Below are 19,160 nucleotides of genomic sequence, written 5' to 3'. Positions count from 1 at the left end.
AGCAGCTAATGCAACAAAGGAGAAGTTCTGACTACAGAAAAGTGCCCTGCGGATTTTCATATCAGTATCTCAGGTTGACCAATTTGTAGCTTGGTTTGTGCCCTGGAGTTTCTCACTGAGAACATTACAGGGTAAATCAGGGCACGTTTTGTCCATTGCTCCTGGCCCAAAACATTTATCACGCTGGAGCCGCAGACACAGCAAACGGCACACTTTGCTCCACTTTTAACAATGAAAGCATCTACGTGTGAATCACCAGTACTACCAGCATGACCAATTTGGTTTCTACTTCAGCAGAAATCCTGTAACTAAGGAGAAGATGGGCCTAATGACTGTGCATACCGTACATATTCAGACAGTGGGTCCCTTGTGTTTTTCCCAGATACTCCTGGAATCAGAGAGTTTGAGCTGAAACAGTGCTGGAAGTGGCTTTGCAAAAATTAAAATGTCCCAGTATTCATAAAGTAGATGAGGAACAAAGCTGGTATATCATTTGCCATTTAAGAAGTCATTTACCTTGGGTATAAGGGGAAACTCTGATGGCACCAAACCGCAGACTCCCTCTCCCCTCATACCTTGCGACATTTCCCTTCGCTTGCATATTGTTAAATTATTACCCAGTGTGTTTATTTTTCAGGTTTGAATCCAATCTACAAGATAAAGTTTGATTGAAGAGATAGAACTTATAGAGGAAAAATCGTTCTCTGAAGAAGAGAAGATTTAAAGCATGTCTGTTCCCAGATTTCTTTCATTTAAGAGGTCTATTTCTGTTTATTACTTGCTAATATGTTTAAACTGCTCTAATATCTAATCTGGACATTTTAAAGATCTAGGTTGAAAAAACGATCTGTCTTCACTAGTAATGCAAATAAGATTCATAATCACAGATTCACCTCTGGCAGCACGTCCTGAAGCAGGGGCCCGCCTGGTCCCGTGGAGGCCGTGGCGGCGCCGCTGGCCCTTGCACAGCCGGGGCAGCTCCAGCACCGCTGAGGCATGGAGCTACGGCTGGGCAGGCTGTGCGGGCCTGCACGCGCTGTGCTGGGCTGCCGTTCGCTCTCTCGCTTTCATGAGAACCAAAATCCAGCCTCCTACACATCCACCACAGAGAGGAAACGCTACAGATGCAGCTGAACTGATCGTGGCTGATGGCTGAGCGGAGCGAATATAACCAGGCAAAGCCACCGGAACCGTGACTGACCTGCCACGCGAAATGGTCCCGTGGCAGATCTCCACCATTTTGGTCTTCCAGTCATGGAAGTCCTCCATCCCATGCTTATTTACCCAAGAAAACAATGCAGCTGCAGGGTCAGTTTTATCATGGCTTAAACTCTCTTCCTGCTGAGCTTAAGAAAAGACTGAGAGTACTCAAGCAATTTAGGCATGTCTTACAGTGGGGTTAGTGACTCATCTGGGTTTAGAAAAAATTCAGGGTTTTTCCTTGCTCACAGGCCTGTATTTCAAACACAGTGTTTTCTTTTGACTATTCCTGTTTTCATTTCATCTGGTTTCCATTGAGTAAAATTAGAAGCATAAAGTTTAAACTATATCGTGGACTGGTGAAACATTCAAACACACAGAGGAGTTTATATTGAATGCAGGCCATTTACTGAGACTCATTATCAGCTAAGAATCAACTAACGAAGGCTGCCAGATTAACTGTCCTCAGCCATGCAACAGTAGAACATTTTCCTTGTCTCCAGCTGGCTATCCAGGGTTTTGTTCATTCATGGATGTGGCTTATAGCACAGATTACTAGACACAGGCGGGCCGCCTTGGCTGTACTGAATGTAATCCCTAAGGAATTTTTGAACATACAAGCCTGATACTTGCTATTTCACCAGCATCAGAAACATTGCAAGGCACAGGTAAAAGAAAAAGAACACCATATCTTAGTTATAAGGGAAGAAAAAAAGATTAAGAACAAAGCAGATTTGTTTTCAATGTACTACAAAATAAAGCAGCTTCACAGAGTTGAGACACAGCTCTTTTCAAATCCAGCTGCTAGGTCATCTTCATAGCAGGATAAATGGTTTCAGTTCACCCCCACATTCAGATGCGAGATCCTAAACCCCAGATCCAGGCCATTCACTGGGTTAAGAACACAGAAAAAGACACCAAAAAAGATTTAATCTGGAGAGACTACCCAGCATTACTGCCTTACGTTAAGCGTTGCTGTAGAAGTTATAAATACAAACTTTGAAGCAAGCTCATTTGAGGGTCTACTTCAAAATACACCAAGTTGTTAAAAGCTGCACTTGCATGCATTCTACTTAATTACTGCAGGATTCCATTAATGAAAAAAAAAATGGCTGCAAATTGGATTCATTAAGCCTTGCAGCGTGCAGAAAACTCTTACTGTTGAGAGAACTTTGTGCTGCCGCAGGTAACCACGTACCCACTTGGGAAAGCAAAATGAAGCCACAGAAGAAATGGAACACAGCTGCCCAGGGGCTTGTTTCGGCCCTGGCAGTACCTGCCCTGCAGCCCACAGCCTGACATGGCCCCGGGACACCTCGGGAGAGTGCGCGGGGTGGCTCAGTCACTCCAGCTGCAGTGCTCCAGCTCACAGCTCGGGGCGTTTATAGCTGGATGGGTAACCTGCCTACCTGCAATGCATCCACTGCTTCCCTGTGAACAGATGTTAGCTTATTATAAACATCTTCATAACTCGTGTGTGGAATATCAGTTTCAGTGAAAAATAAGAAGCAGGTAAAAGCCTGAGGAGTTATCGTCTCCTTTCGAAGGGCAGTAAGATTAACTGAGACCTGCCGGTAGAGCACGGTGGTTGACTGCTGCCTTGGATGGGTCTTTGCCATCAGAGCTTCAGTTTGGTACCTTTCACTAAATTCATTAGTGAATTTAGTGAAATTCATTAAAAAAGAAAAGAAAAGAGTATTTTCTGGAGCTCAAAGTAAAGATGTACTTGTCTGGGCTTTTCTGGAGGCTCTTCAGCAAAGTTCTCAGCTGACCATGCTGAAGCATTATCCCCAGCACAGGACACCAGGCTGCAACTGCCTCCTCTCACTCCTGTGACATCCCCCTCAGGCCCCGCGCTGGGGCAGGGGCAGAGCGTGCGGAGGGAGGAGCAGCAGAGACAGCGTGTGAGGGACTGACCCCAGCCCCATTCCCCGTCCCCTGTGCCGCTGGCGGGGAGCGGGGAGAGAACCCGGGAGCGAAGCTGAGCCCGGGGAGAAGGTGTTTAAGATTTAGTTTGTATTTTCTCATTATTCTATTTGATTTTTATTGGTAATAAATTACAGTAATTTCCCCGAGTCAAGACTGATTTTGCCCATGGCAGTGACTGGTGAGTGATCTCTCCCTGTCCGGTCCCACGAGCCCTTCGTTCTATTCTCTCTCCCCAGCCTGTCCAAGGCGGGCGGTGACAGGGCGGCTTTGGGGGGCACCAGCAGCCAGGGTCAGCCCACCACAGAAAGTTTGTTGGGAAAAGCGCTTTTAGCCATGTCTGAACTTGAACTGAAATTCAAAATGAAGGAGTTTTGGGTTTTTTGGGTTTTTTTTTGTTTTTTTTTTCATTTGTGTCTAATAATTGGCATCAGAAACCTGGAACTGCTAGTAGTGGAAGTAGCTCTTTTACCAAAACACTGTATCATTTCTGACGTTAGCAGTATGGGAATTCACTGCAATAGCGATGTATATTCCCACGCTGCTTTCAGATTGGTTTAGCAAACATAGTGTATGAATGCTGAGCTATTACAGCAGACGTAGCTACCTCTCCTGCTCTTCTGAGAACAACAGAAAAGCTACGCAGTCAGGAAAGCAAAATCCTGTTTCCTATATGAAAAAAAGCCTCTAAAATCAGGCCTATTAACACACCATAAAAACTCTTGTCAATTAGGAAAAAGTTCTTATCTATTTGAAGAGAAAGAAGACTGTCCTCCACATTATCACACCATTAAGAATGTTATACCATGATTTTCTACATCGGAACACTTTTTTTTTTTTTTTTGTATAACACCACAACACTTCTTTAAAACAGTATGACAAGTGTCATGCCTCTTAATGACACTTCGTTATCTGAGCAGCTGGCTTTTAAAACAAGACGTGGCACAAGAAACTTCAGAGGCAGAAGCAGGCTGCCAATCACGGGTACATCCCGCAGCCATCTCTCCATCTTCGTCATCACTCGCCCTTGCCCTAGTTTGCAAGAAGGCAAAGGACTGGAATCTGTTATTTTGAAGCTATCCGACAAGTCTGCTTAATATTCATGCTGTTCCCCAGGGAATCAGCTCTGAGGGATCGGCCACAGCAGCCTGCTTCTGGGCACCGCTGGGCACCGGGTCCCGGGCTGGCTGGCTCGCCTGGGCTCTGCCTGGTCATGGATTGAGAGGAGCCATGTGCAGGCATACAGCTGAACTCATTATTATATTTAAAATGTTTCAGGAACCTCAAAAACAGATTAAGTAATGCAATAATAAAACTCTCAGTGAACCTGTGCAATAAAATCCATCAACAGAGGAGATGGGTAATATAATCTCTTTAGAAAAAAAAAAATCCTCTGCTCTATGCCTGAATTACCTTGTGCACCACAAGATAGAGGATTTAGACTATGGCAACGGATTGAAATCTCTCTTCAGGGACATCCTTCTCATAATTGTACATTCATGCCTCTCTCCCCAGTAGTAGCCTAAATACAATTTACCGTTGCACACATTTTTATAGGGTTTCTGCAAATCCGCCACTTTATTACCACCCCGGTTATAAGGGGCCACACGGCAATTCCTAAGGGTTCACTAACTGAGCAAGATATTAAGCTTGAATAAAAAGAATCAAAAACGTCTATCTACAATTTATAGTTCTCTATAAAGGACCTTGGGGAACTGCAATTTGAAGGTGAAAAGTAAATGGAAAGCAGATTTCAGCTGAAAAATTCCATATGATCGATGGAGAAGACTTACAGAGAATTATCCAGAGAGGTTTTTCAGGTGTGCTACAGTTAAAAACATACAACTCCAAATTACACACAAGGCAGATGACATCCTGATGTGGATACCTCTGATTAATCAGGTCTATTCAGAGCTTGGCAACAGCTGCCTTCTTTATGCACATCTCGTGAAAGCAACCCGACTTCACACCGTTCTTCAGAGGAGAGAAAGGTCAAAAGAAGATCTGAAAACCTCTGCAGGGGCCTGCAGTACCTAACAGTTTCTCAGCTTGTCTGAGAGTTCCTGAGATCCCAAGGCGAGACCTCAGCTCCAAACCCAGCCCCAGACCACCTGGGTCTCGAGCAAACCACCAGGTTTAGCTGTGCCTCAGTTTCCCTGTTGGTGGTGCTGGGGGTGGGTGGGTTCAGTTCACTCACCGCTGTTGTGTTTTCTAAAACTGGAATAAAAAGTTACAGAAATGAAAGCTATTGGGCTTTGTCTTCCTAGATGTGTAAGAATTACATTATTAATAGGAGTAAAAAGAAGTGAAGAGTAGCTGATATGGCAGATGTATCCTCTTGCCAAAGTCGGCAGGCAGGTGTCGGAATGGGGCAGTCCGTCACGAACAACAGAGCACCTCTGAACACTTGAAAAGCAAGATTGGATGTTTTAGTGAAAGATAAACTGTCTCTAGTGCTCCAACACACCGCCACGTCTGGCTGAGTGCAGACCTCCCCTGGGGCGCATTAGGAACCAGGCAATGGAGTCACAATAAATTATCCTTGCTTCTGAAGAGATAGGCCAAACGCTCTGCTGTCTCACCTCCTTAACTGCAAAACATCCAGTGATGAGTTTGGCCCACTGAATCTATGCAATGGCATATGCCTACCGGACCGACCCTGTTCCCAAAGGCTGGCCTTCCCACCCAAGAGCGTGGTGCAACGCACGGGCCACTGCTTCAGCACAGGTCTCACGTGCTGGAGGGATGGGATGTGTCCAGACAGTGAACTTCCTGAGAAGCAAAATATTTATCTCTGAATCTTCAGCAATTTTTGAATAGCGTCATAATTTCCAAAATCTGTGGAATCTGAAAACACTGACATATGGCAATTAACCCTCTTTTCATTTCTTTTTGATTCAATTGCACAGGATAAGTATAGTAATGCATAACAGGTGGGAAAATCTGTATTTGTTTATTTTTGCTTTGAGGAGACTGAGATAAAAATTGTAGACTGTATTTGATGCTGAATCAAATGAAGACTGACTGGGTGCGTTTGGCCTGCTGTATATCCACTACTGTCACGATGTTTTTATTAGGTGTCCTCCTAAGCCTACTGCTAAGTCCAGGAATAATGGCTAAGAAACTGAGCTGTGAAGGTGACACTCTTCTTCTGCGTCTGCTGTGCCCTTCTTTATGTCGGCGCTTTGGACAGCAGCACAGCTCCACCAAGTCAGGTCCCGTTATTTATGACATTTCCATTTGAGCCTTAATAAATCACGCTCAGAGACAGTGTGATTTCCCAGCTAAGGAAATGCATATAAGGAAGAGGCAGGTGCAATCAAATGTCTTGGGGGTCCACGGATGATGGGCTATTAGAGGAAGATGTGTGGGGAGGCAAGCTTGGTTTTACACTGGCTCTGCCACAGACTTTTGGTGGAGGCTGGTTTTTCTGAAATCACATTCTCTGTTGGTACCGTGTTTGTCATCCAGCCTGCCTTCCCCCTCCTCTCCCACACTCCTTCCCCACTTCAGGTATCTAGAAGGCTCTTGGCAAAGATTGTCTCTAATATGTGCTTGCATATGGCAGAACATCTATCTCGACTGAAGCAACTAGGCATTAACATGTAACACAAATAATGGACAATGATCCATCTGAACAGGCTTGATATGAAGAGCTGCTTTTGTCAAATCTGGGCCTCAGTAAAGCTTTGAAGGATAATTTCCACTAAAAATTGGATCAGCTCCATCAAGAAGAACACAAATCCCTGTTTCCTCCAGATTGTTTCACTCGATTCACTAAAATGTTTATTCTACACTCAGAAAAAAGTTGCCGGAATTTCTAAACTGCATTAAAATTAATCCTTTGCTTCTTTACAGTTGCCTTTTTCAGTGCTCCCTTTGTTCCAAGCTGGCGTTTATGGGAGCTTTCATAACCAGCAGGCAATCACATACATCCTTCCTGTTTGCAGCTTTTACTGTACTTTACACAAACGAAAAATGTGGAACAGGCCAAAGTAAATCTCAGACATCTGAGGAAGTAGAAGGTAAATGTTGCTAACATTTCCCAGCAGAAGACATAGAGTGGATAAAGACACCTAGGCTTTGAAACGGAGCTACCTTATTAACTCACTTTCTACCTTGTGAAAATAAGCACACAGGATGGCCCCGCTGGACTCCGCCATCCCCACCGTGCTCCTGAAGAACAGATCTGCTCCAGAGGGACCGTTCCAGCGCCAGGACAGCTGCCTTACAAAGGGAAGTGGGAACTAGCGCACAGAAATCCCATGCCAGGTTGGAACAGCATCAGCCGTGGCAACCAGGAAAGGACAGGGCTTGCCCTATACCATTTATAAAAAATTAACACATAAAATACCAGAAGCCTCCCCTCCCTGCAGTGCCGTTCACCTGCCTGGCCCATATCAGGCTCTAATTCCAACTGAGTTTTAATTAAGGACTCTTTCCAGTGCATACCTCAAGAATAGCTTATTTTCGAGGTAACGGTCACTGAGAAAAATGCGCAGCGGCCAGTGACACTTTTCTGCCCCTTTACTTCATACAGGGGGAACAGATCCGAGGAATGAGCAGCGCGTCACGGCACCGGCCGATGAGCGCCCTTCTCCGCCAGCCGACTCTGAAAACAGACACCTCTGCAGCAAACAGCGCGGGACGGTTAACAAACCCTTATTACTTTTTGTGAACCTGCATCTCATCAAAATTTAAACAGACATGTTGTCACACTTCAGGAACATCCTACTTCCTGCCAAGGAGACAGCGAATTGCTGCTTAACGTTCTCCAGCGGTATTTGCTATAGCCCCAGAAGCTCGCTCACCGCGGTCCCTGCTACACTACAAATTACACTCATTTTTCAACAGCCGTGTATCTGAAAACAGACGGGGCTCAGGTGTTTGTACTACAATGTCATGAAAAAAACCTGCAAGTGCACTGATAAAATAGGCCTTGTCTACATGAACGTTGGACTTTGCTAGCCCCGGTGCAGCTGTGCTGCTACTGAAAACGGTACACAATATCCAAGTGTACATGGGCCTTCGAGGAAAAATGAAGCTGTATGGTTTTATGCATTTATCTGATACACACCAGTGGGGAAGGGCAGTCTAATTGCTACAGCCTGAACAGAGGGAATATTTTTAGTCGCATCCTTATCTGTCTGTCTACCAGCCCACCTATCTAGCTGGTGATGCAGCAGGACCAGAAAGCGCTCTGCCATTTGTTCTTCCCCAAGCTCGGGCTAGGTGCCGCACCAACTTCTCACCAAAGACTCCTGCTGCTCCAAAGCTAAAGCAGCAGCAGCAGCGATCACCCCACCCAGGTTGCAGCAGCTTTGGAAGCGGAGCCGAAGGCAGAGTCCTGCTCCTCTGACAGACCCGCCGCCAGCGAGCTATGGCGAGGGCTGGCGCCATGCACTCCGGTCTCACAGCAAGGGTCACTCCCTGCAGTCCCTCTCCAGCAATGCACAGGGTTTGCTGTCACACACCTACTGCTGGACCATCAGCCCCTGGTTGGCAACATGCTTTACTCTCTTTGCAGGAGGAGTATGATGCTTTTAATAGGGAAAATAACAGCTAAAGTGTCTTTGCAGCGATTGGGGAATAACAATAATGAATTTATGTATGAAACTTCGAACAGTCGCAATGGATTAGAGACAGTCCTTTGCCAAGAAGGCTGCAACTAGTATGAAATGCAGCCTAGATGCTCTTCTTGGTGTTTATTGCTTGAATGAATGATGTTCATAAGGCTTCCCATAGCCGCACAGAGTACTGATTGATATCAGTGCCATGCTACACAGGTCAATAAATAAGAGAATTTCTCTATTACCACAATGATTCATGAAAGTGATTACTCCCACTTTGACTCGCTTTCCAAAAAAATCTGCATGCAGCAATACACTTGCCAAATGCTCCTTGTGTGCTCTCGGTGAGCATCCTGAAACCGCCGCAGACACAGTTCTACGAAACAGGACTGGAAATACTGGGGAACATCAAGGACACGGAGCTGATACAGTCTCTGACGTAGCTAAGAGCAATTTCCACACTGCGAGACCGACCAGGAACAGAGGTACAGCAACGTGTAACAGCTTCGCGCTCTCACAGCTCCTGCCACGAGGAATACGGCGAGATGGGATAAAGTCAAGTGCTGCCCGGGAGCTTCAGGCTCCCCCTCCAGCCCTGCTTCAGGTTTCACTGGGGAAGGACCCTCCTGCAGCTGTAACACCCACCTGCCCACCGCACCCTGCCCCTGTCCCTTTCTCTCACACAGACACACTCGCTTTTACTTTCCTTTTTCCTGCTGGCAGGAGACACCTTATCTGGAAGGTTATGCATTACTGTGAAACATTTGCTTTTGAAGTACTGAGTGGCTTTTAGACTCTGGCATTCTGAACTTTCAGGGAGGAAGAATGTTACTCTCACAACAAACTTTGAAGTCTGTTTCCTGAAAGCATTAACTGTTTACTCTCTTCTTCCCTTTCTTGACCACTTAAAGCTCCTCTAGAGTAAACACAGTCCTCACACCCAAAAAACCTTATCGCCCAGGTATCCAATAACCTCTCAAACACCAGAAATCAATGCAACTATTTAAAAAACATGGGAGTCTGAGACAGGCATGAGACCACAGCTGCCACGGAGGCTACAGCTCCCTGGTCACATACTTCTCATTTACACTATGTGAATGTGGTATCTTTCACTATTCAGGTGTGTACTGCACAAGAAGAAAAAGCCATCACCAAATAGTCCTCTGTTTCCAAATCTCCTCAACACATGCAAATCTGGGTTCTTCAGCATTCTTTCAAGGGCAAGCATTTTGGTTTCTAATCCTCACCTTTGCCTCTCAGGTTTTTAGCAAAAGCTTAGCTGTATGTTTAAAAACTACAACGGCAAAAAAGGACCACATCAAAGAAATCTTTGGTTGTATTTGTGTATTCTACCACTTCCAAAAAACTAGGTCACAATTTCATATTCAGTTACACAATCACCAAATCCAGCAATGACTAGAGAAGAACCTGATCCTGTAATTTATTCTATTCCAAACAGAAGTTTGGGAGAACAAAGATTTGGCCTGATAACTCCCCCCATTTAATGTAACTCTTTGTCAGGAAAACAGAAACAAAAGCAAGTTCTTTGTGTTAGGCTGCGTTGCCGATTTAAATACCTTTGAAAAGACTTCTGTGGTTGAGTGACCTGGGCTGGCTACGTGCTCAAAACAACCAACCTCCGTTTAAGAACAGTGTGCTTTTAATCTGATAAACTTACATCCTGGTCTTAATGGGTAAGACCCATTTGCAAAATCTGTCTTCTTTTTCATTAAAGAAACAAAATTTCTGAGTAGTGTCAGATTGTTTAATTAAAACTGGCAATTTGAATGATATTAATGTCAACAAACTTAAACCCCCAAAACTCCACCCAACAGAGACAGTGGAATTTTGTCAGTGAGTCACTCTTCCCTCCTTAGTAGCAATTAAAATATATATTGATTTTTTGCAGTAAAACACATTCAAAGCAAGTGTTAATAAACATTTCTCGGTTCCTGCTTCAACCCGATCATCTGCTTCTCGTTATCCTTCTAAGAAACAGGAGGAAGAAACTTGCTCAACTCACTGAAAAGAAATGGATTTTGCGTAACTGTAACTTCATGAGAAAAGCAGTGACACAACCACCCTGAGGAAGCCTGGCTGATGATGTAAACCAGGCAGCTTCAAAGCACAACACTCCTTCTAACGCTGCAGCGAAGGTCTGAGCTGAGAAACTCATCGAAAAAGGTGCACCAGGAGAGCACAGCAGAGAAGACGTAAGCACACCTTGCTCATACTCATTCTCCTTTTTTCCACAACTGGACTCAATGAGAATCTATTGGGAAAACGTATCCTGTACCCAAGAGTTCCCTCTCTAATGCCTTGGTCTTAAGAGTACGCTCCTTCCACATGTGTATTTTGACAACGCTACTATACCATTTTCCCTGGGAAAGCTTAGGAGAACATTCTGTGCCTTCTTTTTGCTCCCACCCTTTCCAGGAAAAGAGACCCCCAGTAATCTCACAGCTTTTGAGTCCATGCTTGCCCTCCACATTTGAGTGGAATCCCTACTGATGATTCAGGAGCTTCAGAAGACAGAAACTAGAATTACGTATCTTTTCATATGCTGGACCAAGGGCTTCTTTGCTGTAAGCCAAAGCTAGGGCCACCACAATTATAAGCTAGTCTCTGTTGTTTCAAAATTTTCTTCACTGGGTTTGAAGAGATTTATTGGTAATATAATTGGTTTTACTCCTGACAAATAGAGAACTTACAAAAAGAAACAGCGGGACAGTAATGCTGGACAAATTCAGAAATCCAGTGTAAGATGTTGAGCCACCGCTGCGGATGAAATATGAAGAAAAGGAGAAAGAAAAAGGTGGATTTGCACCATCCTGAAGAAAGGCTGGATACAGCTGTGATACGCCGGGAAAGGAGGCCAAGAGATACCTGTCCAGCTGCTCTCCCAAAGGAGTCACTCGGGGCGCTCCCTGCCCCAGCTGCTGGCCTAGCTGCTGTGGTACATCACTGCTCAAAGTTGTCTGATCCAGACCAGATGATGTGAACTGGTCAAACACAAGCTACTGGGCTCACTACCAGATCAAAAGACTAAAATTACCTGGCTTGGGTAACACCATAATGTATGGCTGAAGGAACTGGTTCCATCTGGCCCTAAAACCTACTTTCTTCTGAAAGAATATTCAGCTTTGCTACGTTGGCTTAAAGCGCCGTAAAGCTTTTAGCCACATGTATTTGATCACCTGCAGCCTGGCCGAGAGGTGGTTGCTCAGCATCGCTCATCCACACGTCCTCCCTGTGCTCAGCCTGCTTGGCACCCACGCACCTCCCGTTTCACACCTCCGTGGCTGCTCTCTGCACCTCAAGGACCACTTTCATCCTGAAATTTAAACATCGTTTTGAGAAACCAGGACATGAAAGAATGGTACAAAAAATTGGTTTGAGGAATCAGAATTTTACATTTGCAAATTCTGCGTTGACTTGCCTTGTTTTTCCTAAAAAGTTGTCCCTTCTGCCCTGCGAACGTGCTTTTCCTAGAATGAGACTTAGAGGGCTCCTTCCTTTTGAAGAACGCCACCGCCACCAATACTGGCTGATGTCTGACACTCCTTTGCAAGGCAATGGGCTCTTTCCCCACAACAACTAATTACTGCATGTCAGGCTCTGCTGCGCTCGGGCTCGGCTGGCCTCTGGCCTAGAAGCTGCACTCTTGCTTCCTGGCTGCCATTTGGCATGTATTCCCTATTTTTGTTTTAACTCTTTTTCCTTTCTTAGAAGATTTTCCAGGCTGGGAAATTCTACAGGAGGCTGCCCCCAGTGCTCGGCTGCCAGCAGGGAGGTTTGCCAGCCTGGCACTGGCAGGATGAGAACTGGAGGTTTCTGCTCCCTCCTGCCCATGCAGCTCTTGCTCCCAGCTCTGCCTGGGCACTGCTCAAAGGCGCTGAGAATCCGTGCTGCCTCTGCTTCCCCCCCTTCCCTCACGGAACAACTGGGACTTCTGCCTTAAAGGAATTTGGCTATTCCTTTCAGTGACAGCAGCACACAGACTGCAAGGCACAAGGGAAAAGCACAGCCAAGAAAGATGGGACACATTCTCACCCCTGCACTAATACAATTAAGTTAACGACGATGGCTCCTGCCCCGAAGAGGCACTTGAAGACGCATCACCACTGAATGAGCCCAGTCTCAAGAAGGTGGAAATAAACCCCAAAGGTCCCCACAGTGTCACATGCCTCTATCATTTGACCTTCAAAGCTGCCCCCACTTTGCCATTTTCGCTGAGACAGAAAGCTTGGAAACTTCACACATGAATGGCTTTCTCTTCACGTGAAAGGTCTACGTACAAGAAGGTAAAATCTGGGGTGAAACAGAGGCAGCGCCAAAGGACGCAGACAGGAGGGAAGGGAAGGCGGGCTGCAGTGGCGCTGCTGTTGTGTAGCTCACAGAACAGACAGCACATTAGGCATGAAGCATACAGCACTCAGAAAAACCCAAGTAATATAAAATACTGGAGCTTGTCCCTTTGGCAAGAGAACTTACTGTAAGAACATCAAACTCTTGCATATGACACTAAGTTTCCATACAATTTTGAATCGAGTTCAAAGTCTTGGATCTTATTGCTACAGCACTCCCCGCCTTACATCCAAGTTATCTAAGAGATTATTGAGTGTTCTGGGATGACAAAGAGAATGTTGACATATTTACAGTTAGCTTTTCTGTAACATTTAAGATACAGAATTAATGTCTGGTATCCACAGACAATGTGCATGATATAGACACTGGAAAAAGAAGGTATTTGCTCATTTGCTCCTTAGACCTTTTGCTGCAAGCATTCACAATATAAATAGAAGCTACAAATATTATCTCACTCCCAATACAATTATTTATGTTCCCCTACACAGCCTAATAACAAACATATTTCTTTTCTGGGAAGAGAGATCTCAAGTGGTTTAAGGACTATGCTGCTTTTATCAGAATGGCAGAATGAACCGCAGCCCTGTCACAGCACAGACCCAGTCAGAATAACCCTGTGGGTTATTAGAAGAGTTATAAATACGTTTAGACCACAGAAAATCCATGTCTGCACCTATTTTTTTATTTTGGAAGGAGAGAAATCTGACAACCACTTTCCAAGACCCAGATCAGAGCTGGGTTTTCTTTGCTTCCCTGCCACCAAGCCAACACAGGAGAGCTGTGTCCATCATCAGGAGGGTCTCGCGCTGGGGACAGGGTAGTTCACCGCCTCTGCTTCCAGCATGAGACCATGGCACCTCTGCCCTGTGCCTCCCAACACGCTCACGGTTGAAGAATTTCCTTTGGGAAAACCCTGGGGAAGTACTGTTGGCCCTTGTGCCTACTGCTCCCTGGGAAGGGGATCTCCTCCACAGAGGTGAAATTTCCACCTCCTGCACGCACAGTAGGAGAACTGGACCAACCTACAACAGCCAGGTGGGCACCTCATGCCCCTACATGTGGTGGCATTAGAAGGCGGCATTTGCCTGACTATGTGCTGTTTCTACCAGCTCAGCACGGTACTGTAAGTATTGCCACACATGAAGCAAATACTGTGTTTTCTGCCTAAGCCATGATCCGTCTCCAATCTTGTTTTAACTGTACATGTGTGGGATGCAAGAGAATTTAAAAGAAATTTCTTAAAGCTTTTTTTCTTTTCTCAAAAAAATGCCAAAACAAAGAAATGCAAACACTAACAGTTTGACAGTCCAGAATAACCCTCCAGTTTAGCATCAGACTTAATGGAAGAGAAAACATAAGGAAACATTTTCATTTTGAAGCTCCCAAGGGACTCTTCCAAACAATACAAAGAAAAAACATTTCAGAAGTGCCAAAAAATCAGGGGAGTGCTCCATTTAGTTATTTTTATGGTCAGTCACTGATCATGCTGATATTTGACTTTGGCTCTGAAATCTTAGCTGTGTTAAAATAAAGATAATACACAACTCACTCAGGGTAAATCCACAGACAAACTGAGACGTCCACAGGACTTGAACAGAACTACAGACTGTTGCCACCTCCAAATGCTGACAGGAATTTGTAGGGTTTTTTTATGTTTTTACCTTACAGTTTACTAGGACAGCAAATAACTTTCCATATTTCATTCCATGCAGTGGATTGTTTTCTGTTAGATTTCCACAGGACTTGGTATGCAAGTACCTAAACCACTCTTTCAGTACAAGAGGATATCTGCATTTATATATTTAAACTATCATGACTGTTATCACAAATTTTAAGAGTCTCAGTGATATCAAAAGGCTTTCAATCAAAGCACAGGGTGCTAAAAAATACAAGAAATAAAGGCAAGTGCCCAAATAAAAAAAACTTCCAGCCTTTCCATATGTTCCTTCAGACTATGGCAATTATGTATCTTCAGACAGCAGCCAACACTGCAATCACCTTTAGGGTATCAGCAGCCTCACTCACTCAAGCCTCTACAAACACCCAGCCTGTGCAGTGCCTGGGAAAGCTATTGACTCTTGGATGATATCCAAAAGTCCCTCCAAACAAACTCTGCAGAGCCCACGGGCTTAATGGATTACGGAGGCAACATGTGTCACAGCAAATGTGCTCTCTCATAGCACCTGGTCACGTATTATAGAAAAATCACCATTTCTACTGTATTTTTGTTCCTTGGCGCAATGGGGAAAACCTACCAATTCTCGATTAGTGACCACCCACTGAACAGAACACTCCCAGTTGCACACTCCTCGTGGACGACTTCAGGAGTTGAGCTCCATTCTGAATTTACAACATTCCCCAGATGAAGTATCTCATGGTATCTCACCGCCTGTATCTGGGTTTATCTGATGCTGCCAAATTTCCTCCTCCAATCCCGTCTATCTCTTTTCTCACTGGCCTCCGTATTAATGAGACTGAGGTAACAGATTGTGGCATGTCAACATGCTGAGCTGACATCCTGCTGCCCCCTCAGTGTCTGTCTGACTTCTAAGCTTTTTCTTTCCATTTCCTTTCTGGATTATGTGTAACATGCACTGTAGTCCAGGAATGCCTCTTGCTTTGGCTGCCTTGTCTCTCTTTTTGGCATGCTCACGGAGCCAGAGGGAATCTTGCTAAGGCTGGCTAAGTCACGTGCTTGCCCTTTAATGAACATTAAAAAGAAAGCAGAATCTATGCTATTTTGATGTTTCTATTAATACAGGCCACAAGAAAGCTCAGGTTCCTGCTACAAAGATCACAGAAAAACAAAGGCATTTGTAGCCGTTGATACATAGAAGGGCTTGATCATATTGCAAAGAAAAAAACAATTATTAGGCAATACAAGGCACGTGCTTTTTATTTAAATTTGTTCAGTACAGCAGTTCAGTAAATTTTACTGCCAGTTTCTGGCATTCCTGAACCTCCTCTTGAATGACCTTTAATTAAGACTATTTTCACTCACTGAACTCAAGGTGATCAGCACAACGGAAACACATCCTTGGAAAGTCACCTTATGGGATACATCTTGAGGTTGGGAGCTGAAACGGTGATGTTCTTCCACAACCCTTCCCTTGCCCTCTCTTGGACCCAACAAAGGTGGAGGATGCTTGTGGATTTAGAACTCATCTTTCTGCAGATGTCCCGCCCAGCAGGGTCTCCTGGAGAACAACAGGGGCAGGTGCAAAGCCCAGGGGCAGACAAAGAGAGGGAAGGCCAGCAGCCAGGGTACTGCAATTTCACGTTCAGCTACAAGCACGCCTGGGAAACTAAAACTCAGGTTCTCGAGCAGTGATATGCTATGTCAAAAAAAAGCAACCACCAAACCAGAAATGACGGTGTTCAGTTGGAGTGACCTTTGCAAGAAATCTAGGGAAAAAGAAAAGAGCAGGATCTTTCCTTCCTAGGGAGGATTGTGAATCGTCTCCCAACTGCACTCCTGAGCGTGAATCAATTTTCTTCCAGTCGATAACTAGCGCAAAGGTTCTAACCTTCATTTGTGCTCCAAATACTCAATCGGGGATGTAGAACACATACCAATTAAGCAATTCAGCTAAAATAAGAAGGCCGTGAACCAACATCGTTGCTGCAGCTGCCCCTGAGGGATCGAGGGTTAGCAGCTTGGGGAAAAGGTAATTTATTGAGCTTAATACTCTGCGAAATGTTCTCATGATAATAAGATTGTAAGATCGTTTTAATATCTGAAGTCATGTTGAAAAGGTCATTTCTCACTTTTTACGCTTACCTAAGTCATGTAAATTAGAGCTACTCAAACAGAGTTGAGGATGTTTGCAGCCTAAGTTTTTCTATATTTTTGGATGACAGAGAAAAATGTCAGTAATCCCAAGTGGGGGACACAACCAGGCAGCGCCCGTGAGGTTTAGAACAGCAGCATGAACGGATGCAACTGCTTGCTGTGCATTAGGCCAGCATTTCATCTTTGCCCTAGTAGATTGTACTCAGACTTTTTTCCTCCTTTTTAATGTTGTGATTTGGAGAATGTTAAAAAAATATTTCAAGCAAACTACATGTAATCTGAAGGGGGGGGGTGGAATACAGCTGATGTATTTGCCAGAAGTTTTATAACCCAGGAAAATGGGGCACTGGCAATTTCACAAAGTACTTGCCTGTTTTCCAACATGCTTTTTTCCATAAGAGAGTATTAACTTGGAGATGTTTTTTCTTTTCTTTCCTTCCCCGCCCCCCCCCCCCCCCCCCCCCCAAAATGCTTTCTAGGCAGAAACTTTGTGGACTTTGCCTCCACATCTCCCAGCCAACATTCCTAAATCACAACGTGCAGCTGCCCTTGCTATTGCAGCCTTGGAACCTCTATTTGGCAGAGCACCAGCCTCATGCCAAGATGTGATGTTTCTGCGATGTGCGCAATTACCCAACAGGGATGGAACTGAGATCCCCAAACGCATTTCATTGAGGCCCCTGAATCATATTTGAAACCAAGTCTTCAAAATTTATAACAGCATTAGGCTATCTAGGCCCTTAGTTTATTTCATGTTTTGAAGCTTCAAATCCATCACACAACTGAGCTAAACGAGGGCATTATTCAGAGCAGCAATGCATTTTATCCCATGTAGTCTAGAAGACAGACGTCCCCTCTTGCTCTCTTTTCTTAACAAGTTCCAGCATCTTCTCCCCTCCTCATCTTTCAGGTACCCCAACAGTGCCAACTCTTCTGTACCACAGCCACTATAAAGAACCACCCTCCCTGGAAGGCCTCTTCTGCTGTCCCCCCCCTCCTAATAATGTTCCCGTCTCCTCCCTCCCGAAGCACTGCCCCGTCCGTGACTCCTCACGGGCCAGACTGTCAGCTTTTCAGAGGAAAAGCCGTCTCTCTTTTTCTGCTTGGCAGTGTGCTCCAAAGGTGCTATGCAAACGATTTATTGTAACAGATTGTGGCCCAGAGTAATTTAATAGACTGTAAACCCCAGCTCAGGAGAGCTGGCGATCCAGCATTTACAAAGCATGCCACGCTTGTATTTTTCAATACATAATACATAAATCTCTCTGTTGCTGTGGCTCTGTTTTCAGATTTGCTGGGTTTTGCCTGTGAAAATGTTCCGTCTATTTATCAGCTTGATCTTCTCTGTCAGCCTTTATCATCCCTTACAGTCTTTCTGAAAACTCCCTGAAACAGAGACACTGAGGCAGCTGCCAAACCGTGTCACAGCCTTCCTTCCGAGGTGGGACTCTCTGCAGAGGCCCGAACTGCCACCACGACAAGACTGTCACCCTGATTACTACACTAGCAATAACAACACTGAGAGCATCAAGCCGAACACCACTCTATCACAGCAGAAGAGCTAGGAGGAAGAAGAAATGTCTGCACGCTTGCCTTTTGGCTTCCTTGGTTTGGTCCAAAGAGTTGAGGGGAGGGTGCTTGAAAAAACAAGAATCCCACCCCATCATTTGTGTGACATCTAGGTGATGCACTGACAACAACTCTTCCACCTAACTCTGCACCCCATTGCAGTCTCTCTGGTTTCATTACTAGATGGCCACATCTAACAAGAAGCCTTCCAGGAACTTCACGGATCCCCATTAGAGCCCTTGGTCGACAAAACGCTAGTGCCAGCTTCCAGGTAACAAAACCCCCAGCTCCGTCAGTGCTCATGTTTTTTCTCAAGCTCCATTTTGGTAAGGAACACATGGCATCCAGCTAGAAAGTTTTTCCACTATGAACTAGGCTTTCAAGGAAGGTGATTCACAAATGAACAAGGGAAAATACAGCCCTGAAAAATAGAGCAAGTGGAGTAGCAACAAAGCTCCTGAGCAAGGATCTGTCACTCAGCCAACGGATTACAGGTTAAACCTGAAACCTGCCTTTCACTTGGTTTGAGATGTGTGTGAGCATGTGCATTTGCATGATCATCAAAGGCAAAAACCACAAGAAACTTCACTTTCGAAGACTGTCTTCACTGGAGGGGTTCCAGTTTGGATGCTGCCTGCTGCTAATAGACTAGCACACCAAGAGAGACAGAAAGCGCCCAACTTGCCGAGCGCTGGCGCTTACCGGGTTGTCTCCCCCTCTCAGCGGCTACTGAG

The 19,160-nt window shown here is 45.0% G+C and overlaps 1 protein-coding gene across 25 annotated transcripts in view; it reads right to left on the bottom strand.

The window, feature by feature from the left end:
- FBRSL1 (fibrosin like 1) overlaps window positions 1–19,160 on the bottom strand; it is a 548,206-nt gene that overhangs the window by 206,675 nt on the left and 322,371 nt on the right. Inside the window, exon 1 of one of the 25 annotated variants that reach the window (XM_055703585.1) lies at window positions 894–1,229. The exons of 23 other annotated variants lie outside the window; for them this stretch is intronic. In XM_055703585.1, the coding sequence (XP_055559560.1) occupies window positions 894–998 (105 nt within the window). In that variant the 5' untranslated portion in view covers window positions 999–1,229. Of the gene's footprint in view, window positions 1–893; window positions 1,230–19,160 lie in introns of those variants that run through there. One more of the 25 variants, XM_055703594.1, reaches the window with a different exon arrangement.

The sequence above is a fragment of the Falco cherrug genome, chromosome 1 (genome assembly GCF_023634085.1).
Source record: "Falco cherrug isolate bFalChe1 chromosome 1, bFalChe1.pri, whole genome shotgun sequence".
NCBI classification, from domain to species: domain Eukaryota; kingdom Metazoa; phylum Chordata; class Aves; order Falconiformes; family Falconidae; genus Falco; species Falco cherrug.
This window is presented reverse-complemented; position numbering and strand designations above follow the sequence as displayed.